At 50.6% G+C, this 23110-nt stretch overlaps 1 protein-coding gene across 1 annotated transcript in view; it reads right to left on the bottom strand.

The window, feature by feature from the left end:
* hydin (HYDIN axonemal central pair apparatus protein) overlaps nt 1-23110 on the bottom strand; it is a 946920-nt gene that overhangs the window by 64440 nt on the left and 859370 nt on the right. Inside the window, exon 38 of the mRNA XM_085992020.1 lies at nt 1308-1436. Coding sequence (XP_085848146.1) covers nt 1308-1436 — 129 coding nt within the window. The remainder of the gene's footprint in view (nt 1-1307; nt 1437-23110) is intronic.

The raw sequence follows: 23110 nt of genomic DNA on the forward strand, positions 1-23110 counted from the left end.
GGTGAGAGACTGACACAATCCCCAGGGAAACAGTGGAGATCTGGTTGATCAGTCTCTCTGACATTTTCTGGAGTTTCCTCAATGGTCTGTAACTTCCATCTGCCAATGGCAATACAAGTGACATTGTGGATGGGGGTGGTTGGGGGGGGCAGGCGTTACAGGGGCTGGGCCAGAGCGGGCCCAGAGGCACATTAAGCCAGGGGTTCCCACTCCTCAGGTCCCAGTGAGATCCTGTGTAGTAGTGGTAGCCAGTACACTGAGTGAATGGAGACATACTAGGCCCACAGGAGTGTACATGGACCCCATTGATGGTACCCAGGACAAGTAGCCTGGATTCCAGTATCATAGAATCACATAGCACAGAAGGAGACCATTCGGCCTATCGTGCCTGTGTCAGCTCTTTGAAAGAGCTCTCCAATTAGTCCCACTCCCCCTGCTCTTTCCCCAGAGCCCTGCAAATGTTTCCTTTTCAAGTATTTATCCAATTCCCTTTTGAAAGTTACAACTGAGTCTGCTTCCCTCATCCTTTCAGCCAGTCTGGTGGAGAGGCTTCATCCCTGGCATCATTCTGGTAAATCTCCTCGGTACCCTGTTCAAGAAGAATTTCATTTTTTTTTACAAAAGAAATCCATTAGTTTGGCTCCATTGCCAGGGTTGGGGGTCGGGGGGGGGGGGTGTTCCCTGGGCAACCTCTTCCCCAGGGCTGGGTGAGCGGCAGAATTTTCAAGGGACACAGGACAGATGGAGCCAGATATGAGCCTGTAGTGTTGTTTGCACCCATCTGCCCTATGCTAATGGGGTCATTTGCTACTGACCCCGCAAACTTAGGCTGGGTGAGCGCTGGAGGGCACCGGTGGGCACATTCCTGGCAGGAACACCAAGGCCTAGTTCCTGATTTACCAAGAGCTTCTCTTTTACTTTTTCAGCCTTGGTAGTTCCCTGCACAATGAGCCATGGCCCGTCACCTCTGTGTCTCAATACCACAGCCACACCTCTCATACTGCTGGAGTAGGATACAAGGAAAAGTAGATTGCCTTTGGTCATCAATGGATTAGTGGGTAAGCCTGTTGCAGAACTCGTTAAGATCCTAACCTCAGTCTGCAGAAAGCCCAGCAACACTCACGGTCTCATTTCATACCTGAAGAAAGGTCACTGAGATGAAGTTGCCTGTGTAATTGCACCCCAGTAAGCATCAGTGTGATCGGTAAGAAGGAGGGCGAGAACGGGGTGATTATATTGTGGCTCTCTGCTATATGCAATCTGTTACGCTGGATACAGTAGCATGCCTGCACTGTGCCATACTGTACCTGCAGCCTCTCCACCAGGATCTCCACCAACAGGTCATCTGGCAATTGACAGTTTATGATGTTTATCTCTCCAACCAGGCTCGCAGTTATGCTCATAGGCTGCTGTATTGTAGGAATGATTGTGGAGATCTAGAGATTTGAGAAAGTAATTAAGAATGTTTGCAATTTGAACAAAATACATTTCTATATAAATGCTACACCATTAACACTTAGCCTTGGAAAATGACACAGAAATGATGTCACAAAATCTTACCTTAAATCTTCTGGTACGTGTCGTGTATTGATTGCGAGTTTGACACCAGTCAATACGGTCATGTAATGTGCGAGTTTAACACCAGTTAATACAGTAATGTAATGTGCATTGCATTATGGGAATTACCCGGGAAAGCAGCAGTCAGCCATTTTAGAGAATAAAGAGAACATCGCAGTTAGAAGCCTGTCTGCCTGAGTCTATGCCTGAATGCGTTCATACAACAGTACGCTAAGCGTAAAACAAAAATAAAGTGAGTTAAATACCAAGTTAATCTTCCACCTCACAAACAATCCTCTTAATTCTTTCCAGAAGTGGTCATTGTGTATGAATTTATAGATATATTTCTTAAGGCTAAAGGGATCAAGGGCTATGGGGAGAAAGCAGGGACAGGGTACTGAATTTGGATGATCAGCCATGATCTCATTAAATGGCGGAGCAGGCTCGAGGGGCCGAATGGCCTACTCCTACTGCTATCTTCTATGTTTCTATGTTAGCCTGTGATAACCTAGCCCCGTTTTGGACAGTCCAGTTAGCGGATGGCTTCCTCACAATTTTGAGCAATGAAAAATGGACAGAAAAAGCCTGGGTTTTCCTGTGACAGATTTTTGAAAGAAATCCCCCCCACCCCATCTGGTTCTAAAGTGACCATTCCATCATCAAACTGCCACTCGCCTGCCACTGCAGGTAACAAATTCACCTCAAAATATGTTGCCACTTAAATTTTTTTTTTAGAAAATACACTTAAGGATAAAACATCTTTAAGGCTTCCACACAGCTGTGTGAATAGTCAGCAGCAGTCACCTCCATAAGTGAAGGAAACCATGCGAACTTCACTCATAACTGGTATTTATTTGTTTGGCCTTCCTGAGACGTGTTTAAAATGACGGGACTGGGTATATGGAAGCAGACTCTTTCCAATAGTTGAGGGGTCAAGAACACGAGGTCAGAGATACATGATAGAAATTCGGGGGTTTACCGCCACCCGTTACCACTGTAAGATTCGCAATTTTCAGCAAAAATCACGCAAGAAAACTGGATAAAATAAGACTGTTTATTGACCAAAGTAAGCTTGCACAGAAAAACCTTTGATAAAAGGGCATACAAAATGGCCGCCAGGCCCCGTGATCAGTTTCTGAACCATTTTATTTCTGTTACTGCAAGCCAGACAGGCTTGTGGATTGAAGACAGTGAGCCCGCGAAAGCCAGTATCTGGGAACCGAAACTCAGAGGAACAGCATACATATTCAATGGATTACAAGTACAGGATGGGGCCCATCAAGATATGGGCGGACAATGCAAAATCACTCATACCCATTTATTGTACAAAGGAAAAACCGTTTAGCAGCCATCAAGGAAAATCTCCGGACCGATCAATATGCGAACCGAGCCGCGGTGACAATGCAAAAGACATTAAAAGACATTATCGGCCAGGAAGGCCAGTTTAAGTTATCACCGGCTCCGTTACAAGACAAAGCGCCCCTGCAGAGATTTCTGCCCGCCAAAATTAATACAAAGACAGGACTAAGATTTGGCGGGAGATAAGACTGTTCCAAAAGAGTATAACTATGGATTGAAAGTCCATATACGTTACTTCAACTTCTTCGGACGGGGCCAGGATCGGCGCCTCTTCCACTTCGGCAGATGCAGAATCGATGAAAACGTTTTTGTCCTTTTAAAGACGGACGGTTTCGGTAGAAGGACAACGTGGTCGGTGTTCAGCCAAACAAGGCTCGGCCACGACGAGAAGACGACGAGGGTGGCCCGGGTACTGGGGTCGGGAGATCATCGACGACCCAGGCCGACGGAGAAGAAACCCTCTGGAGAACCGACCAGGCCGGAGACAAAAAGACAGTCCGGGCCTGACACTTCCGTGTCTCAACATCCCATTGGGTTGTTGTTCTACTCCATGAACAAAAATCCACGACAGGCTTAGTGGATCTCAACCTTGACGAGCGCTCATCGAGGCTGTGTCTACCCCATCGCCTCGAGAGAGAGAGAGAGAGAGAATATCGACTGCGCCAGAAGTTTCCAAATCCACGTGACGACGGAAAGCGGTGCCAAAAGGGCTGCGAACCCCCCTTTCTCACGATTTCGAGAGTGGTGAGCATGATCCCAGGTTCCCCAGGTCGAAACTTAGTTTAGGTATAGGGGAGAGAGTTAAGGGAAATCGTAATGTGTTTCCCCTTTTACGATGTGCCGTGTGTTCCCCATTTCCATAGAGTCAAGTTCATAAATTTGTGCATGATTGTAGTTACTTTAATCTGTGCCTATGACATGTATTTTGTAATGCTTCAAACTGTTTAAAAATAAAAGCATCCATTTCGTGCTATTCAGCCTGGTCTATTGAGTCCTTTTCTCTGCACTACTGTTCTCTGCATCTAAGTCCAAGGTCTAGAACCGTAGGGGGAGTGGGTCGAACCACTCAAGGGTAGTTCTTGCACGAAGCCTGGCAGGAGGCCAGAACGGGCAAGAGAGCAGGAAAAAAAACCCTACAGAAATGGCGACCGCGGCAGGACCTTGGCAGCAGGAAAGTAGTGTGTTAGATCAAGATCTGAATAAACGAAATGTGATGGATGAAAGAATAGCAGATTATGTTTTCGGAAAAGTCAACCTCACAAAACAATGGATATCTGATCTATTAAGGGATAGGCGCCCGCTAGACGCAGCCATCAAGTGGACAGCGGGTAGAGAGCATAAGAAATCTGTAGAAAAGGCGGTCTGGCTGATGTGCTACAAGAAGCAAGTCCAGCTTTTGGACCAGGTAGTTGCAGCACAGACAGTCCAGATCAACGGCTTGCTTAAAGACGTAGAGGAAAAGGTTGCGGGAGGTCAAAAACTGATTGAATCGCTTGACACGCTGAATCAGGAACGCCGCTCCGTAATTCGCTGCCACGAAACCCGGGTAGAATATTTAAAATGTCAGGTCGTTGAGGCCAAGGCCAGTGAAGGTAGAATGAGAGAGAGGTGTTTCCGTCTAGCCAAACAAGTAGATGCCCAAGAGGAAAAGCTCCTGGGAGCCAGGGCAGCATATAAGATGGCCATGGAGGATAGATCTGAGAACACCGACCACAGCGCTTGCCGCCGGGAGCTAGAGGACCTGAGAAAGGCCCTAGCGAAGGCAAACGGGTTGGTGTGTCTCATAAATCCACCAGCGAGTCAGCTGTTGCTAGCCAAGGAATCCAAAAGACCGATTCCACAAGAGGCAGTTGGGGTACCAACCCCCGAACCCTCTGCGCCTCCTGCCTATGAGGAGTCTTGGACTCCGGGACAGGAGACGGAGGCGGTAGAGGAAGAGAGCCCTGAGGTAGAGCAACCCCAGACAGTAGAGTCGGGGCCAGCACCATTGTGTCCAACGAGGCACCGGAAGCTCGGTCCAAATGAAGAAAATGGTGATGACGGACCCCTTGAGAGTCAGATCATAATGCCTCATAGCGCACGACAGCTAAGAGAGATGATAAGTCACATCCCAAAACTCTCCGAGTCAGGGGATCCCTCCGTGCATTTCAGGGACGTGGAGCAGACCGCAGCAGTCAATGACTGCGACGGGGTTGAACAGTCTAAAATGCTGCTGTTCTCCCTGGACAGTTCGCTCCTCCAGTGTCTCCCTGACGAGAGCAAGAGAGGGCACAGGGACTATGAGTTGCTACGGGATGAGATTCTGGAGATCATGGGAGAGGGGGACGGAACTCCGTTCCTCCGTTTAGAAAAGACAGTGCAGCTAGAGGGAGAACCCCCACGGGTTTTCGCCGACAGGTTGTGGCCAGTGTATCAGCGCAGCTGCCCGGGCCGGCCGGCCCGGGCCGGGCTGGATGGCGAACAAAGGGCTCACTGGCTTCGGTGCCTGGTAGCAGGTTGCCTGCCAGTAGTGAAGGAACAGGCCAAAGCATGGTTTGACCCCACCAACGCCCGCTCCACGGAGGATCTAGTGCTAGATCAGCTCACGATCAGTTATAGGAATAACAAGGGCAAGAAAACGCCTGTTGTAAAAGGAAAGGTGCATGAGGTGAGGCCCGCAGCCTCTGCTAAAAGGGAATGGCGTCAGGAGGGAAATCGCCCTCCTCAAGCCAATAGCAGTTGTTACGGGTGTGGGAAGGAGGGTCATTGGCGCAAGGACTGTAGGAATCCTTGGAAGGGTAAGAGGGAGAGAGCGTTCACCGCAGCCCAAGATCAAGCCCAAGCCCGAGTCGCCAACGGCCCGAGAGTTTACCCAACACCAGCACAACCACAAGTGCAGGCCGCTGCCCCAACACCAGTCCAGAACCCAACCGTAGCCTCTGCCCCGACTAAAGGGGGTGGTGCGGTTGTGGACCCCGCTGCGATCGAGTCAGTCTTGGAGACTATGCGGTCTCTGATGACCTGGCAGGGGAAGGTAGCGGTTGCTAACAGCCCTATCGCCCCCGAGACCCCAGCCGAAACACCTAAATGACTGACGCCCGCGCAGCCCGTCTACTTGTGTCCGCTCCGCTATGACGCTTGGAGAAGACCTGTGGTGGAGATGGAGGTGGAGAAACAAAGGGGTAGTTACCTGTTGGATACGGGAGCTTCGTGTACCGTGATCCACACGGACAAACCTTTTGCCTCACCTCTGTCCGCCCAGGCTCCATATTTAGTAGCGGGTTTCACAGGTAGAGAACAGGCTGGCGCGTACTCCCTCCCGCTCTCCATTCAGTTGGGAGCACTCCACACCACATGGACGTGCATCCTATTGAAGTGGAATGAGGGGGGGGGGGAAAGGCATCCTCGGGGCTGATTTCTTGGTGGAACACGGGATCCTCGTGGACCTGAGAAATCACTGGGCCAGAAATTCCAGGCCAGAAGCGTGAGTGCGCTCGGTGTACTCACGCTTCTGGCCGTTGGAAATGCCGGCGTTCAGCAGGAACAGCGCATGCGGGGAACGCCGGCATTTCCAGACCTCGAGCGCGTGCGACTGCACAGGCAGCGCTTGCGCAGTGAACTTCGTGGATTTCGTTCATGAAATCCGTGAGGGTAAGTCCTCAGAACTTACACTGAAAAAAAGCAAGTGTAAAGTGGTTCATTGGCTGCGGAGGAAGATATATTTTATCGTGGAGCTTTTGAAATGCAATATTTTTGTTTGGGAAAGGGAGGGAAGTTATTTTAAGAAATTTTAAGTAAGTTTTAAAGTTAAATTTTTTTTTTTTAAAGGGTTTTCAGAACGGTAGGTAGAAGGAGCATTTGTGGCTGTGTGAATGGAATGTGAGAATGAGTTATGTATGTATGTCCACATATATTCCTTTACGTATATGTATGTATGTTTTATATTCCTTTACTATGAATGTATGTTTTTAATTATGATTTTCCAATAAGTTACTTTCTCTGAAAGTCATAATTAAATAATACATTCATACACATAAGTAAAGGAATATATACATTACACGCAAAGGAATATATACAGACATACATACTTTCAGAAGCTCCACGATAAGAAATATCTTCCTCCGCAGCCTCTGTAGCAACTGTACCCATGCTTTTTTCATGTGTAAGTTGTAATGACTGGACCTCACTGAAAGCATTAATGAAAGCGGCGAATTATACTGCGCACGCGCTGCATGTGCAGTCGCACGCGTTCTGCCCCTGAACCCCTTCGTTCAGAGGACAGGAAATGCCGGTTTTCCCCACATGCACTGTGCATGCTGAAAACCGGCATTTCATCCGGCCAGATGCGTAAGTACCCCGACCGTACTAGCGCATTTGGAAGGGAATTATTGGGCCAACATTTTACATGTCAATAAAATAAAAAATTTAACACTTGCACGACTTGCCCCCTCGCATCTGCGACTGAGGGTCCAAGGAGGTGCATTGCGCAAGAGGTCATCATCGGACGTATCCTCACACCGTTCCCTTTGGGGAACTGTATGAAGTGGTGGAAGGATTTATGGCCGTGATTAACGCTCATTCCGTGACCGTAACCATCTTTGAACCAGCCATTAGGGTGGTTAGTCCTATGGCGGGAGGGTTTTACGGGCTCCCACAACCCATCTGAGGGGGGGGGGGCCACCAACACCCACGGACGCAAGTATCCCGCTGGATGTCCACCCAGAATTTAAAGTTGGAGCTCCGACTCCACTTGCCGGGACTGTCTGGAGTGGGGTTCAAAACCCTACTCCTTCTGGCCCAGCGGAGGGGATGCTTACTGCTACGCAAAAGGCCCACTCCGCACAAAAGGTGACACCCATACGTTTCCTGCGCCTTTTCCCTCCCCGTGACTGGAGCCCTATGCTGCCATTTCACGTTGCTAATCGGATTGGGCATTTGTCATAGCGGTAGGATCCCCGCCGCTGGGCCAGATCTGGGTAGGGTTTCGAACCCCGCTCCAGACAGTCCCGGCAAGTGGAGTCGGAGCTCCGGCTCTAAATTCTGGGTTGACATCCAGTGGGATATTTGCGTCCGTGGGTGTGGGTGGCCCCCCTCCTTGTATAGCTTGTGGGAGCCCGTAAAACCCTCCCGCCATAGGACTAACCGCCCTAATGGCTGGTTCAAAGATGGTTACGGTCATGGAATGAGCGTTAATCACGACCATAAATCCTTCCACCACTTCATACAGTTCCCCAAAGGGAACAGTGTGAAGACACGTATGACGACGACATTGCTAAATAAATAAATGGAATTAAAAAAATTCTTTTAGGGCTTTTAAAAGTCTTTAAATTGCTTTAATTCTCTTTAAAACTACTTCAGATTACTCAAAATAATGTAAACATTTTAAAAATTTTATAAAAGTTACCAAAATCTTGAAAAAACTTCCAAAAACCTATTTAAACTGCTGCTTTGCATGTAAAAAAGCAAAGCAGCTTGACAGAAACATTGGGGGCGTGTCCAGTGAAACTGAGACCTCAAGGGGCGTGTCTCACTTACACTGCACGCTCCTGGGTCCGCGCTGGCTGCACTCCTGGGCGGCGTGACGTCATACGCTGCCCGGGATTCTTGTTTCAGTTTCTGGAAGTGCAGGCGTCCCTGGAGCTGATTGGCAGGAGCGCGGGGTAAGTGCAAATACGGGGCTTGCACGCGCTGCAAGCCCCGTTCTGGAATTTCTGGCCCACTGTCTCTGGGGAGCCGAGGGCGGTTTAGGTAAGGTAGTCGTAATCCCGGGGAAGGAAGAAAAGGGGACCCTGTGCACTATGAAGCCGTCAGGAGGTTACGATCTCGAACTCATGATAACAAACGTCCCAGCGGACTTACAGGCGTGTGTGTCAGAAAATCTGACCGCGTTCGCCACCCACAAGCACGACTGCGGGAGAGTCACTGGGTTCGAAGTCAGCGTAGACGGGGACCCCATGATCCGACCCCAAAAGCAGTATAATTTCCCCAAGGAGGCAGAACCCGACATGGAGACAGCAATATCTTCATTGGTACAGCAGGGCGTGTTGAGGACGATAGCCACCCACGTAAACTCCCCATTATGGCCGGTAAAGAAACCGGACAATTCGTGGAGAGCCACGGTGGACTACAGAGTCCTCAATAGTAATATCCCGGCCTGCGCGCCCACGGTAGCAGCAGTTGCAGACTTAATAGGGAGTATTCCAGCATCGGCGACCACATTCACAGTGCTGGACATCTCGAACGGTTTTTGGTCCATTCCGCTGCGGCGGGAGGACCAGTACAAGTTTGCCTTTACATTCAAAGGGCAACAGTACACTTGGAACTGCTTACCACAGGGTTTTCACAACAGCCCCAGCATTTTCCATCAGTGCATGGCGGGGAGTTTGAAAGAGTTCAGCCAGCCCAACCAGATAGTGCAGTATGTGGACGACTTACTCCTGTTCACAGATACAAGGGAGCAGCACGGCCCACTGTTAGCCGAATTGTTGGAACTGTTAGAAAGGAAGGGTTTCAAAGTAAACCCAAAGAAAGCCCAGATCGGCCAGCAGGAAGTCAAATTCCTGGGTCTGGCCATCCGCGAGGGAGAAAGAGCCATAGATAAGGCCAGGCGGGAATCTATACAAGATCTGCCGATTCCCAACACAGTAACGGGTGTAAGGTCCTTTTTGGGATTGACCGGGTACTGCAGAGATTTCATCGAGGACTATGCTGCCACAGCGGCCCCGCTACTTCGACTCTTACACAAGGGAGTCGAGTGGTCTTGGGACAAGGGGTGCCAGGCAGCGTTCGAGAAGTTGAAAAGAGGTCTGCAGACCGCGCCAGCCCTAGGGGCCATAGATGGGGGAGAGGAGTTCTTTCTGGAGGTAGCCGCTAGTGGGGACAGCCTGAGCGCAGTGCTGCTCCAAGAGCGGCACGGCAAGCTAAGACCAGTAGTTTATTCCTCCAGGGTGCTCACGGATGTGGAGAGGAGTTTCTCCAATTGCGAACGGCATCTCCTGGCCACGCATTGGGCTGTGAACAGATCAGTGATCTTCACAGGGACCTCTCCCATTACGCTCCTCACCCATCACACCCCCACGAAGATGCTTCTGGATGGGAGGATTAAGGATGGGACCGTAAGCAGCGCTCGGATTGCGCGCTGGACCCTCCTCCTTTCCCAGATGGATCTAAAAGTTAAAGGCCTCTGCGCGCCAAGGCTCGCAGCCAATATGGCATATCCCGGGACAGCCCATCAATGTTCCGTAGAAGGGGTATGGGAAGTTAACATAGGTTTACGGGCCGGGATACATCCCACAGGCCGCAAGATCTACGTAGACGGTTCTAGCACTGTAGCTGACGGCAAGCGACTCACAGGGTGTGGAGTTTATGACCCTGCGGCAAACATTGCCCTGGCAATTAAGCTCCCCAGCACTATGAGCGCGCAGCAGGCTGAACTGTCCGCGGTGGCGTACGTGGTTACCCACCCCGAGATTTTCCCAACCCCATACACGATTTGCTCAGACAGCATGTTCACGTGCAATTCGTGTACAGAGTACCTCGCCATCTGGTCCCGACGCGGGTACACCTCCGTGGACGGGCGGCCTTTAACAGTTAAGCCCTTGCTGGAGAAGATCCTAGCAGCTGTGGGGGAGAAAGGAGAGGTGTTCATCCATAAGGTGAAGGCTCACTCCACCACAGAACCCCGCAGTCAGGGCAACCAGCAGGCGGATGCGCTAGCCAGGGAGGGTGCCCGCAACGGCATTCTCTGGGACCCATACGAACCCGGACCCGTGGCGGCGATCCAAGGCAGGGAGGGAATTCCCGGGAACACAGGGGTGACACCACCCCCAGACCTAAAGACCGTCCAAACCCTGGATCCCGCCCTAAAAGCAGTCCTAAAAGCCATCACAGAGGGCAAACAGGTCGAAGGTCCGTACAGTACGGCAGCCCTCACAGTCAAAGAAGGTATGCTGTTCCGAGAGGAGCAGTGGGTTGTGCCGCAGCAGCACCGGAGGGAATTCCTGCAATTGGCCCACGAGGGTCCAGGAGCAGGACACCCCGGACCTGAGGTCACCTGGCAACGGGTGGAGCAGGCGGGATGGTGGCCGGGACTTCGGGACGATGTCCGCGAGTTCTGCGCAAGCTGTCTTGTGTGTGCTGCTAACAACCCAGACCCCCACAAAAGGAAGGTGCCCATGGGGCACATCAGGAGGGTAGAGGGACCATGGCAGTCGATTCAGGTCGACTACATAGGGCCCCTGCCCGCCGCCCAGGGAGGCTATAAGTACTGCCTTGTCCTGGTAGATGTGTTCACCAAATGGGTAGAAGCCTTCCTGTGCAGAACAGCTACGGCACTGGGTACTGCTAAGATCTTGATTCGGGAAGTGTTCTCACGGTGGGGACTCCCCCGTTTTGTAGAGTCCGACCAGGGGAGTCAGTTCACCGGTCAAGTAATGCAGAACGCCCTCATGCTCTTGGGCATTGAGGGAAAGTGGCACGTAGCATACAATCCCCAGTCATCCGGGATTGTTGAGCATATGAATCGGACCCTCAAGGAAAAGCTGAGGAAAGAGACAATGGGCTCGCCCCAGAAATGGGCGGAGGTCCTGCCTTTAGTCCTCATGGGGATCCGAGCCAGCCAGTCCAAAAGCACGGGGTATTCCCCGCACGAGTTAATGACTGGAAGGATCATGCGAACACCCACCCATGTGCTAGCCCCGGTGCTCACTGAGGGCCAGCTCCGAGAGGTGAAACGGGACAAATTCGCCCAAACCCTCTTGGAGCGCCTGAGACAGATTTATGGGCAGGCGGCTGGGAACATGGGAAGACAGCACCAGGGAAATAAACTGTTGTTGGAACCTCGGAAACAACAAGAGTGGGTAGTCGGAGACCAGGTCATGGTCCGAAACTACGCCAGGGTAGGGAGTTTTGAACCACTGTACATGGGGCCCTACAGCATTGTGGACAAGGCCAGCCCCATGGTTTATGCAGTGAAAACGCCCCGACGTACCAAATGGTTTCACATCAACCAGTGTAAACTATTTAAATCGGGTGCACAAGGGCCATCAAAGGGGACCAGGTCGGAGAACAAAGATCCTCAGCCTGTAACAGAGTCACAGACCACACAGGCTGGTACCGTAGCCTGCGTAAAGGGAGAGGCCATCCCATTGGAGTGGGAGGTCTCATCTTTTGAATGGGATTTAGGCAAGAGAGAGCACGAACAGCTCGCCCCCGCCTTAGACCCAGTCATGGAGGAGGAAGAGTCAGAGGGCGACGATCCCGCCCTCGACTCAAGCTTGGGGGAGGTAGGGAATGGGGGCGGAGACCCACTACCTGTAGGGACAGGTGAGGTGGAGTCAGAAGCCACAGATCCCGACCCCGGGGGGGTGGAGCCTGAGGAAGGGGAGCTGGAGCCGGCAGCTGTGGAGGAACCACAGGCTGTGACGGTAACAGTCCCAACCCCCAGTCCATCGGCCCCGGGAGCCCGACCCAAAGCAGCCCCTCGTAGGTCGGCTCGAGCGCCACAGCCCAGAAAATTTTGGCCAGATTCTCCCCATCCTTCCCAACCACGGTTTAGAGCAGCCCCAGGAAGGCATGATCCCCGTTCAGCAGCGACAGGCTGCGGGGGATCAAAGCCAAAGATCAATGCAGCCCCACCGCAGGGTGTGGCACACGACAGGCCTCATAGGGATTCGGAAAGCCGCCCCACGGAGGGCGGCGCTGTACATAAGTTAAGTTAGGTAATTATGGTCATAGTTTTAAGGAATGTAAAGTATATGGTGTTAAGAGTACAATTTTGAGGTCTGCCCGGTATGTGTGTTTGTTAGGGAGTGGGGTCCAGGAACCCGCGCGTCCAATTAATTTAGGCCAGCACCTATCGGGAGCCCGGCTACATCATTTTGTTGGTTACAGAAACCTGGGATATAATGGAAAGGATTTTCATCGCGTTCATGGCGATCGGGTGCGGGTGGGCCTACCGAGGCCGCACCAAGGACGTCATCATTTTCGGATGCTCCGGGGACACGGCCCCCATCGCAATGGATGGGACGGGGAAGCGAGAGGTTGAGGAAACCGCCACCTACTTCCACCAAGGGAGATGGCCAGGTTGGTTGGGAACAAATTCCACGGAATATTCCAGCAACTTCGGTTGTGCCTACCAAGAGACTTCGTTAACGTGCCCTCGAGTGAGGATCCTTGCGCCCAGAGTCAGCGTCACCGTGGGAAAGAGGATTTGTCTGGTGTGCAATGGGAACGTACCACTAAGGCGATGGTGGTGGCTACGAAAGCTGGGAAAGGACATGAGAAACTCTACGGTCGAGTGGGAGCGACTGGGTAATAATACCCATCGGACTATTACGGGAACTCACGGACAATTACGTGTGTGTTGGGACAAATGGTGGGAACCAGATGAGGGAATATATGTCTGTATGTGGGGTTCGAGACACGTCTGCCCCAAGGGCGTCCATCTTCTTCCAGAGGCAGTGGCAGGATGAAGGGAAGGGGATGAGATGGGATGTTAGCACTCGAGCGTGCGGAGCCCCATACTCCCCTATTCCGGTGAACGCCACTGAACTCATCACCCGCCCACGCAAGCCCCTGCCCACGCTTCCGGTAGCACTAGCCCAGAAAGGAGGGTGCCCAACCACCACCAAGGGACCCGGGAACGGTTTAGTATTGGTACCCACCGGTCAGGTGCTGTACCAAGGGGTACACTACGCGGTGGCCTCAGTGATTTTAAATCTCACTGAGGTAAGATTGCCGGAGTGGTGTCCCAAAGAAACGGAACAATTATACCAGGTCCTGTTAACCCGTATGTTTAGACAATTTTACGAATTTGACTTTGCCGACATCGACAGAGACAAATTATACACCACACCGCCAGAAGTTTTGGATCGAGTCGGGAGGCAAAGAAGGGGTACTGTAAATGACATATTCACTGCTTTTAATACCGGGACATCTGTTGTCAACGCTCTAGATAACGTGGAGCTGCAGACACAGATCAACGGTTTAAAAGCCCAGTTAAGGAACATATTGACAGACGAAAATAAGGTAGTGGGTTCTGAGCTACATGAGGACCAGGCCATGACACTACACTTTAAGGACATAATTGCTGAGCTGGAGAAACACGCGAGAACGGTAAATGCACTCATTAAGGAGGATCGGAATGCGTCCGATCAAGCTGCGCAAAACGAGGCCTGTGTGCTGTACGGGGCGTGGTTACTGGGCGAGGGCCGCAGTAACCTTGAGGATTTAAAACAGGGTTTGGTCCCGTCCTGGATCAGCAACAAGCACTTGCAAGCGCTCCACCCTTTTGAGAATGCATTAAGCCCGTGCCAGCTCAGACTAGACGCAGAAGCATACCCAGTCCCAGTGGACTGCGGACATTCAAATCACACTATTATGGGAATAGTAGTAAGAATGCCGGTGTTGGGTCCCGCAGCAAAGCCCGCCCCGGTGTACAGAGTAGAGAACATTGGAGTCATTCGGGGGGGCGCACACATTCGTTACGCAGTGGTCCCGCCTTACGTCATCAGAGGGGAGCGTACGATGACAGGCACCGACCTCTCGGGATGTCGGAGCCGGGGAGCACACATCATCCTGTGTCCCCAGCACTTGAACGCCTTTCTGAAACCGCAGTGCGGGTTCAGGACTGCTAGCGCAAAGCCGGTGAATTGCACCATGGAGGCAATGGCAGAGGACCATGTGCCCCCACAGGTAGCATATATCGGGGGTGGGACATACTGCGTCACCACTGCAGCGCCTCAGTACCGATATGGACAACACGAGTGGTGTTCGGTCGGTGATAGCAGTTTCTGTTTCAAACCCAGGGCCGAGGTTCAAGTGGCACAACAACGAATTGTCCCCATTCCTGCGCCCTCCACCGTTCACATCACTATCAAAGAGAATTTCACAGACTTACAACGATTTGTCGCGCATTTTGGTTATGTCATTCCCCCTCTTCCCGAACACCTCACCAAGATTTTAAAAGCCGTTATAATTTCACAGAAACATTTCTACACACTGGAGCAGAAGACTTTAGAGATAGGAAAAGACATATTGGACATAACCATCCCACCATGGTGGGACTTGTTCACCAACATAGAGGTCCCCGCCTGGATTAGAATAGCATCCCATATCCTAGTAGTATGTCAGGTTTTGATTGTGATATTTTTGCTCTTCGTGCATTGCAAAAGAGGCAAACGCCTCCAGAGGCACGAGAACACAGGAGAATGGAGAGAACGCTATGTGCGAATGGGGGAAGCAGATACCCCACTCTAAGCTGCTAGTCTAAGATTAAGCGTCCCTCCATTTTAATTTTTTTTGTGATTGTTTTGGGTTATAAGGAAATAAGTATTGTTATGTTATTAGTCGTTCTTAAGTTTTTTTGGATTAATAAAAGATGCATGCAGATGGTGCCAGGGGGTATCAACCCCCGCACATCTGACAAGTGAATGTGTTATAGTTTAAAATACGCTGTCTATGATTGTCCAAATGTACAAAAGGTAATTTTCGTTTTCTGCGGAAATGGGAACTGCATGTGTCGTGAGGGTCATAGATAGCTAAGTGCCAGGAATGTTTGGATGTGGGGAATCAGGGGAAATTTGCTCATCAAGGATTATTGATACTTTAAGCAAGCTATCAGTATCACAGGGGGGCCTGTAAGATTCGCAATTTTCAGCAAAAATCACGCAAGAAAACTGGATAAAATAAGACTGTTTATTGACCAAAGTAAGCTTGCACAGAAAAACCTTTGATAAAAGGGCATACAAAATGGCCGCCAGGCCCCGTGATCAGTTTCTGAACCATTTTATTTCTGTTACTGCAAGCCAGACAGGCTTGTGGATTGAAGACAGTGAGCCCGCGAAAGCCAGTATCTGGGAACCGAAACTCAGAGGAACAGCATACATATTCAATGGATTACAAGTACAGGATGGGGCCCATCAAGATATGGGCGGACAATGCAAAATCACTCATACCCATTTCAAAGGAAAAACCGTTTAGCAGCCATCAAGGAAAATCTCCGGACCGATCAATATGCGAACCGAGCCGCGGTGACAATGCAAAAGACATTAAAAGACATTATCGGCCAGGAAGGCCAGTTTAAGTTATCACCGGCTCCGTTACAAGACAAAGCGCCCCTGCAGAGATTTCTGCCCGCCAAAATTAATACAAAGACAGGACTAAGATTTGGCGGGAGATAAGACTGTTCCAAAAGAGTATAACTATGGATTGAAAGTCCATATACGTTACTTCAACTTCTTCGGACGGGGCCAGGATCGGCGCCTCTTCCACTTCGGCAGATGCAGAATCGATGAAAACGTTTTTGTCCTTTTAAAGACGGACGGTTTCGGTAAAAGGACAACGTGGTCGGTGTTCAGCCAAACAAGGCTCGGCCACGACGAGAAGACGACGAGGGTGGCCCGGGTACTGGGGTCGGGAGATCATCGACGACCCAGGCCGACGGAGAAGAAACCCTCTGGAGAACCGACCAGGCCGGAGACAAAAAGACAGTCCGGGCCTGACACTTCCGTGTCTCAACATCCCATTGGGTTGTTGTTCTACTCCATGAACAAAAATCCACGACAGGCTTAGTGGATCTCAACCTTGACGAGCGCTCATCGAGGCTGTGTCTACCCCATCACCTCGAGAGAGAGAGAGAGAGAGAGAATATCGACTGCGCCAGAAGTTTCCAAATCCACGTGACGACGGAAAGCGGTGCCAAAAGGGCTGCGAACCCCCCTTTCTCACGATTTCGAGAGTGGTGAGCATGATCCCAGGTTCCCCAGGTCGAAACTTAGTTTAGGTATAGGGGAGAGAGTTAAGGGAAATCGTAATGTGTTTCCCCTTTTACGATGTGCCGTGTGTTCCCCATTTCCATAGTCAAGTTCATAAATTTGTGCATGATTGTAGTTACTTTAATCTGTGCCTATGACATGTATTTTGTAATGCTTCAAACTGTTTAAAAATAAAAGCATCCATTTCGTGCTATTCAGCCTGGTCTATTGAGTCCTTTTCTCTGCACTACTGTTCTCTGCATCTAAGTCCAAGGTCTAGAACCGTAGGGGGAGTGGGTCGAACCACTCAAGGGTAATTCTTGCACGAAGCCTGGCAGGAGGCCAGAACGGGCAAGAGAGCAGGAAAAAAAACCCTACACCACCACATTCTGGCGAAGAAATGGTGCCCACCGCATTATTGCCAGCTGCCGACAGGTCCCGTAGCAGCCGCCATTTTTGGTAGGTCGGCAACGCTGCCGTTGCCTATGATTGCTGCAAGTATTTTAATAAGTTGGAGTGTGTCATCAATTGGCGTGCAATGCCAAGTTGACGTCCGCTCATCCATTTTGGATTTCGCCACTCCTATTGCCGCCCACTCTAAAGCACGCCAGTCCATACAGCCGCTAAAAGTGTTTCAGCAGCATTAACGGCCATGAGGGGCAGGACTTGACAGATTGTATATGAGGATGGAGGCTGACAAGTAAAAAACAGCTCCTTTCTTCCCCGTTCCCCTTCACTACAAGTGGGAGCCAGACGCTTCAGCCTCCTGCTGAGAGCACTGGAAAGAGCGCGTTACACAAGAAAATCAACACCACCCTTATGTTAATGAGCAGGCAGCACCAAAATACTGGTACTGCGTGTGCTCTCTCGGCCGGCGGCGGTTGTCATTGGCCACCGCTGTTACCGGCAGTTTCCAGCGTTCTCGAATTTCTAGGCCTAAGAGATTTAAAGCAGAGGGTGGGAGAAACTTCTTCACGGAGAGGGTGGGATGCCGGAACTCCAAACTTCTCCTTTGCCAAGGTTCTTCTTTTATACATTCATTTTTTACCCATCAGTGGCGGGGGGGGTTGCATTTTTTGGCAGCTTTCCAGGAGGCCTACAGTGTTTGTGGGTAAGTAAATGAATGGGTGAAGTCCATTGCAACGTTTGAAGGTCATCTCTGATAAGATCTCTTATCTTTATGATAGCTTCACCAGAACGTTACCCCTAGCAAATCTGGACTCAACTGCTTAAGATTGTAAGGAATTATAATTAATTTATTCAAAAATCCATAACAATTATTTATCAAATAATTATTTTGTGTCAAGTATGCAAGACCCACTAAAAGCTGGCCCAATTACTACATCTTTAAACACTTTCAAGAGTAACCATTGGGGAAAGATTAGTGTTACAGAGAACGCAATCATTTCATGAATTATTAAAAAATCAGGTGGCAGGTAATATTTTTGTAACAAGTACAGCAACTGTTCCGTACAAGGCCTAGAGGTTCGCTCATTTCTTCCCCATTCCCCTACACTACAAGTGGGAGCCAGACGCGACCTTCAGCCACCTGCTGAGCTTAGTGCTGGAAAGAGCGCGTTACACAAGAAAATCAACACCACCCTTATGTTAATGAGCAGGCAGCACCAAAATACCGGTACTGCGTGTGCTCTCTCGGCCGGCAGCAGTTGTCATTGGCCACCGCTGTTGCCAGCAGTTTCCAGCGTTCTCAAATTTCTAGGCCTAAGAGATTTAAAAGAGAGGGTGGGAGAAATGTCTTCACAGAGAGAGTTATGAGGCTGTGGAACTCACTTCCATAGTTAGTGGTTGAGGTAGAAACTATGGGGTCAATTTTAACTCAGCCGTGAGGCGGGCTTTGAGGCATGTGGGGGGTTAAAAATCGCAAAAACTGGGGGCCGGGACCCCCCCCGCCTGGTTCCCGACCCCGAGCCATTTTAACCCAAGCGTGTCTGATGGTCCCGAATCAGTCCCGCCTCCAACAGGCGGGACTGGTCTTTAAGGCCCTTAATCAGCAATAATTGGCCTTTATAATCCCATTAACAGGCCCTTGCATTTTTAAGCCTCTTCCCATGTAAAAGACGCCTGGTGGGGATCACACCTGTGCAACCTGGCGTGAGCACTATTGGCTTGCTGATTATCACCTGCAGGTCAACCATTAAAGAGGAGATTTGATCAGTCATCATTTGCAGGTGGCAGGACTTTGTTGTTTCAGGCCTGAAGCAACTTTTACCAGGCTTAACCACACCTGTGGAAGGTTGGAGCCTCACACACATCTCCAGTGTGACCTCCTGGGAAACTCCGCTTGCCACCTTCACTCAGCGCTTCCTCAACGGAGGCATATACCAGAAGCATGGGAGCCATTTATTTCCTTCCCTTCTGAGCATTAGATGAGCTCGAACACCAGCCACGGCAGCAGCAGAACCAGGAACGGCAGCAGCAACAGGAGCACCAGGCTGCTGCTCACCCACCTGAAGCTGCACAGGCCAGAAGGGGCCAGCGCTTGGAAGTGGCTTGAGAACACCTTGCTGCACATCAGGGGGCCATGGGGACCTGTACCTGCACTGGCAGTCCTACTCAGAAGGACTTCCATGAAGGTCTGGTTTCTCTGTTCAATAGATGCTCCTCAAGAGATGTCATTCTATTATGAGGGCTCACCATGTTTTCCATACCCTGGTAACTTATCTCCTCCATGGAGGTTGCCATCCTTTCCATGGTGATGCGTTCATGCGCCAATGACTCCACAAAGGCTCTGCTCATGTTCGCTATGGACTCCTCCATTCGCTTCACACACATCGAATCTGGAGACAAAACCTGCCAGAGACTCCTGCATCTGTTCCTGGAGTTCCAGCCCCGCTGATCTTATGGATGGACCCAGAGGCAGAAGGTCGACATGCAGCTGAGCCAAGCTGGCAGAGTCCTGCGCCTTCCGACTAGGACTCGCCACTGCTGTCCCTGTCTCCACAATCTGCTGATGCTCACTTGTGAGCTGTGATACACCAGGTGACAGCACTGCACTATCTCGCGAAGGTCCCACCGAGGTGTGAGTGTCTGCGCTGGTGCTGGGTGTGCTGAATTCTGCTGACGCTGCACCCTCAGAGGTTGCAGATTCCTCTGAGGAGTCTGGAAGCTCAGGCTCTACCTCCTGGACAGTGTGGACGGGGGCTCTCGATGGTCCTGTGGGGGAAGTGAAGGAAAGGGCTAGAGATGTGAGGTCAAGGTTACATGCACATTGCATATTGCAGATGATCATAGGTCCATCTGTTATAGCTTCAATATCATTATCAGTGACTCATACAATGTCAATGAAAGAGATGGAAAACTATTCTGTCACCAGCTTGCTGTGATGCACCCGTCTGTCCGTCCCCCACTTGCGCTTCATCCTCCAGTCCTACGATCTCCAGGACTGCCTCCTCCCAGGGGGTGAGGTGGGCTACTGATGGTGGCCCTCCTCCTGTCCTCACTCGTTCACTTTTATTGTGAGCTCTCTTTTCCTGCAATGAGGGAGACAAGTGGAGTTTGAGTGAGAGTGAAGGAGTGAGTGTAGAGAATCCATAGCATAGATGCTTAGAAGGAGACAAAGATGGAGTGAGGTGGCTAGACCAAGGGCCCTCCCTGTGTGTTGTCAGTTGTTTTCACAGCAGAGTGATAGGGAGTGTGAGGGCTACATAGTCGAATAGTTAGGTGAATGTGAACATAGAGAGAGGGAATGGGTAAGGGTGCATGGATGTCAGTGTCAAGTGGGATGTGGAGGAAGAGATTGCTAAAGCTGAGTGCTGGTGAGGAGAGGCAATGGAGATCAGATTGAGAGTGATGGGAACTTCATACCCACTTTTCCAGTGTGCTGAAGGTCATGAAATCTCTTCCTGCACTGTATCCAGGTTCTGCGGGTAGCCGATAAGGAGTTGACCTCCTCTGTCACTTGCAGCCACACAGCCTTTGCCTGCTGGGGAGGCATCTTCCTCCCTGATGAAGGGAAGAGCACCTCCTTGTGAGCTCTTGCTCCCTCCACTAAAGCCTGCAGGGCAACGTCGTCAAAACGGGGCGCAGACCTCGGTCTTTCTCTTGCCATGCTGCTTCCAGCTCAGTGTATCAGCAAATGCCAAAAGGTTGGCAGCCTGCAGAAGAAGCAAGGCTTGTTGCAGAACCTAAATGCAGCAGCAATAATGACGTCATATTAGGCGACTTTGACTGGAAATACTCATTTGCCAAGGGTTCCCACACATTGGAAATCAATTGGCCAATTCAGTTAAAATTGCATCAATCTCACACACCCATTTAGATTCGTGTGGGAAACACCAAATTCGGGGAACCCGACAATTCCCCGCACCTGAGTTAAAATCGACCCCTATGTCTACATTCAAGATTAGATTGGATAAGTGGATGATGGGAAAGGGGATAGAAAAATATGGGAATAGGCTGGGTAAAGATGACTTGTAAAAGCCAACACAAACTAGCAGGGCCGTATGGCCCATTTGCTTGTTTCAACTTACATAGAAGGCCGTTAAAAAGCATATGGAACCCTTGGCTTTATAAATAGAGGCATAGGGCTGGATTTTCATCAGGCCATTGAGGCGGGATTGGAGGCATGTGGGGGGTTAAAATTGCAGAAACTGGCAGGCGGGCCCAACCCCGCCTCCAAGCAATTTTCAAAAAATTGTGTCTACTGGTCCCATCTCCGTCCCGCCTCCAAGAGGCGGGATAGGCCGTTAAGGCCCTTAACAAGCACTAAATTGCCTCTATAATGCCATTTTGATATGCCTTTGCGATTTTAACCCTTTTCCCACGTGAAGCACGCCTGTTCTGAAACACGACAGTGAAACCTGGCGGTAGCAAAATTGGATTGCTAACTATCAGCTGCAGCTCAATCATTTAATAGGTGATTTGATCAGCCATCATTTGCAGGTGGCAGGACTTTGTAGTCTCAGGTCTGGGGGAACTTTTAGAAGGCATAACCACAGCTGTGGAAGTTTGGAGCCTAACACCCATCTCCAGTGTGACCTCCTGGGAAACCCCTCTCACCACCTTGACTGAGCACTTCCTCAATGGAGGCATATACCAAAGCATAGGAGCCATTTATTTCCTTCCCTTCTGGACATTAGATGAGGACGAAGACCAGCCGCGGCACTAGCAGAACCATGAACAGCAGCAGCACCAGCAGGAGCACCAAGCTGCTGCTCACCCACCTGAAGATGCACAGGCCAGAAGGGGCCAGCGCATGGAAGCCTGTCGGCACAGGAGATACCCCCTAAACAGGTTCTAAAGACGCAGGGTCAGCTACCTCAACATGTCTGCGCAGCTATGTCAAAAGCGGCTCCGACATTCGCGAGAGGTAGTGGGTGACATCTGCGCAATGCTGCAACAAGACCTGCAGCCCAGAGGACCAGGTGGACAACCCTTACCAGTGGCCATCAAAGTCACCACCGCACTCAACTTTTTTGCCTCAGGCTCATTCCAGGGATCAGCAGCAGATATCAGCGGCATCTCCCAGGCGGCCGCACACAATTGCATCACGCAGGTAACCGATGCCATTTGCCATCGTGCACAATCACATCCATTTCACCAAGGATCAAGTAAGTGTCACGGCGCATGCGGTTGGATTAGCTCATCTGCAGGGCGTCATTGACTGCACACGTGGCCCTTAAGGCACCCCATCGCAATCCAGGTATTTTTGTCAACCGCAAGGGCTTCCACTCCCTTAACGTTCAGCTGGTGTGTGGCCACAAGAAGGAAATTTTGCATGTTTGTGCCAAGTACCCTGGCAGTTGCCATGACTCCTTCATATTGTGCCAGTCCAGTGTGCCTCCGCTATTCAGTCCGCCAGACCAACTTAACGGATGGCTACTTGGAGGACGTGGCTGATGACGCCGTTGAGGAGACCATCCAACGAAGCTGAGGAGAGCTACAACTCCAGCCACATGTCCACCAGAGCCATAATTGAGCAAACCATCGGTTTGCTGAAGATGCGCTTCAGATGCCTGGATAGATCAGGTGGAGCCCTGCAGTACTCAGCAGCCAGGGTCTCCAGAATCGTCGTGGTTTGCTGTGCACTTCACAACATGGCACAGCGTCGTGGCTTGCAGATTCCGGAGGACCAAGTGGCTCCTCACATATCCTCCTCAGACGAAAACGAACATCTTGCAGAGGCCCCTCAACCAGCGGCAGCAGTATGCAAGAACATTGCTGCCCGCGATGCAAGGAACGCACTCATCTTGGCCAGATTTGCTTAGCTTAGCCACTCAAGCACTTTTGCCTCGCAGCTTCTTACCTGATCATCGACAATGGCCAAGAACCAGCGGATTCCTAGCAATTTGACCACCGCACTGACAATTGCAAGTAATCCTAAACCCTCAATGTGGACGTCCTATTCGCGAAATGACATACGCCACAACTACAGCAGTAGCCATCAGATTTTGTTATTTACAGTAATCATCTGATGGCTTTTTAACATAAAACATCAAATT

The sequence above is a fragment of the Somniosus microcephalus genome, chromosome 6 (assembly GCF_052327205.1).
Source record: "Somniosus microcephalus isolate GS21.2 chromosome 6, FLI_Smic_1.0, whole genome shotgun sequence".
In the NCBI taxonomy this organism is placed as follows: domain Eukaryota; kingdom Metazoa; phylum Chordata; class Chondrichthyes; order Squaliformes; family Somniosidae; genus Somniosus; species Somniosus microcephalus.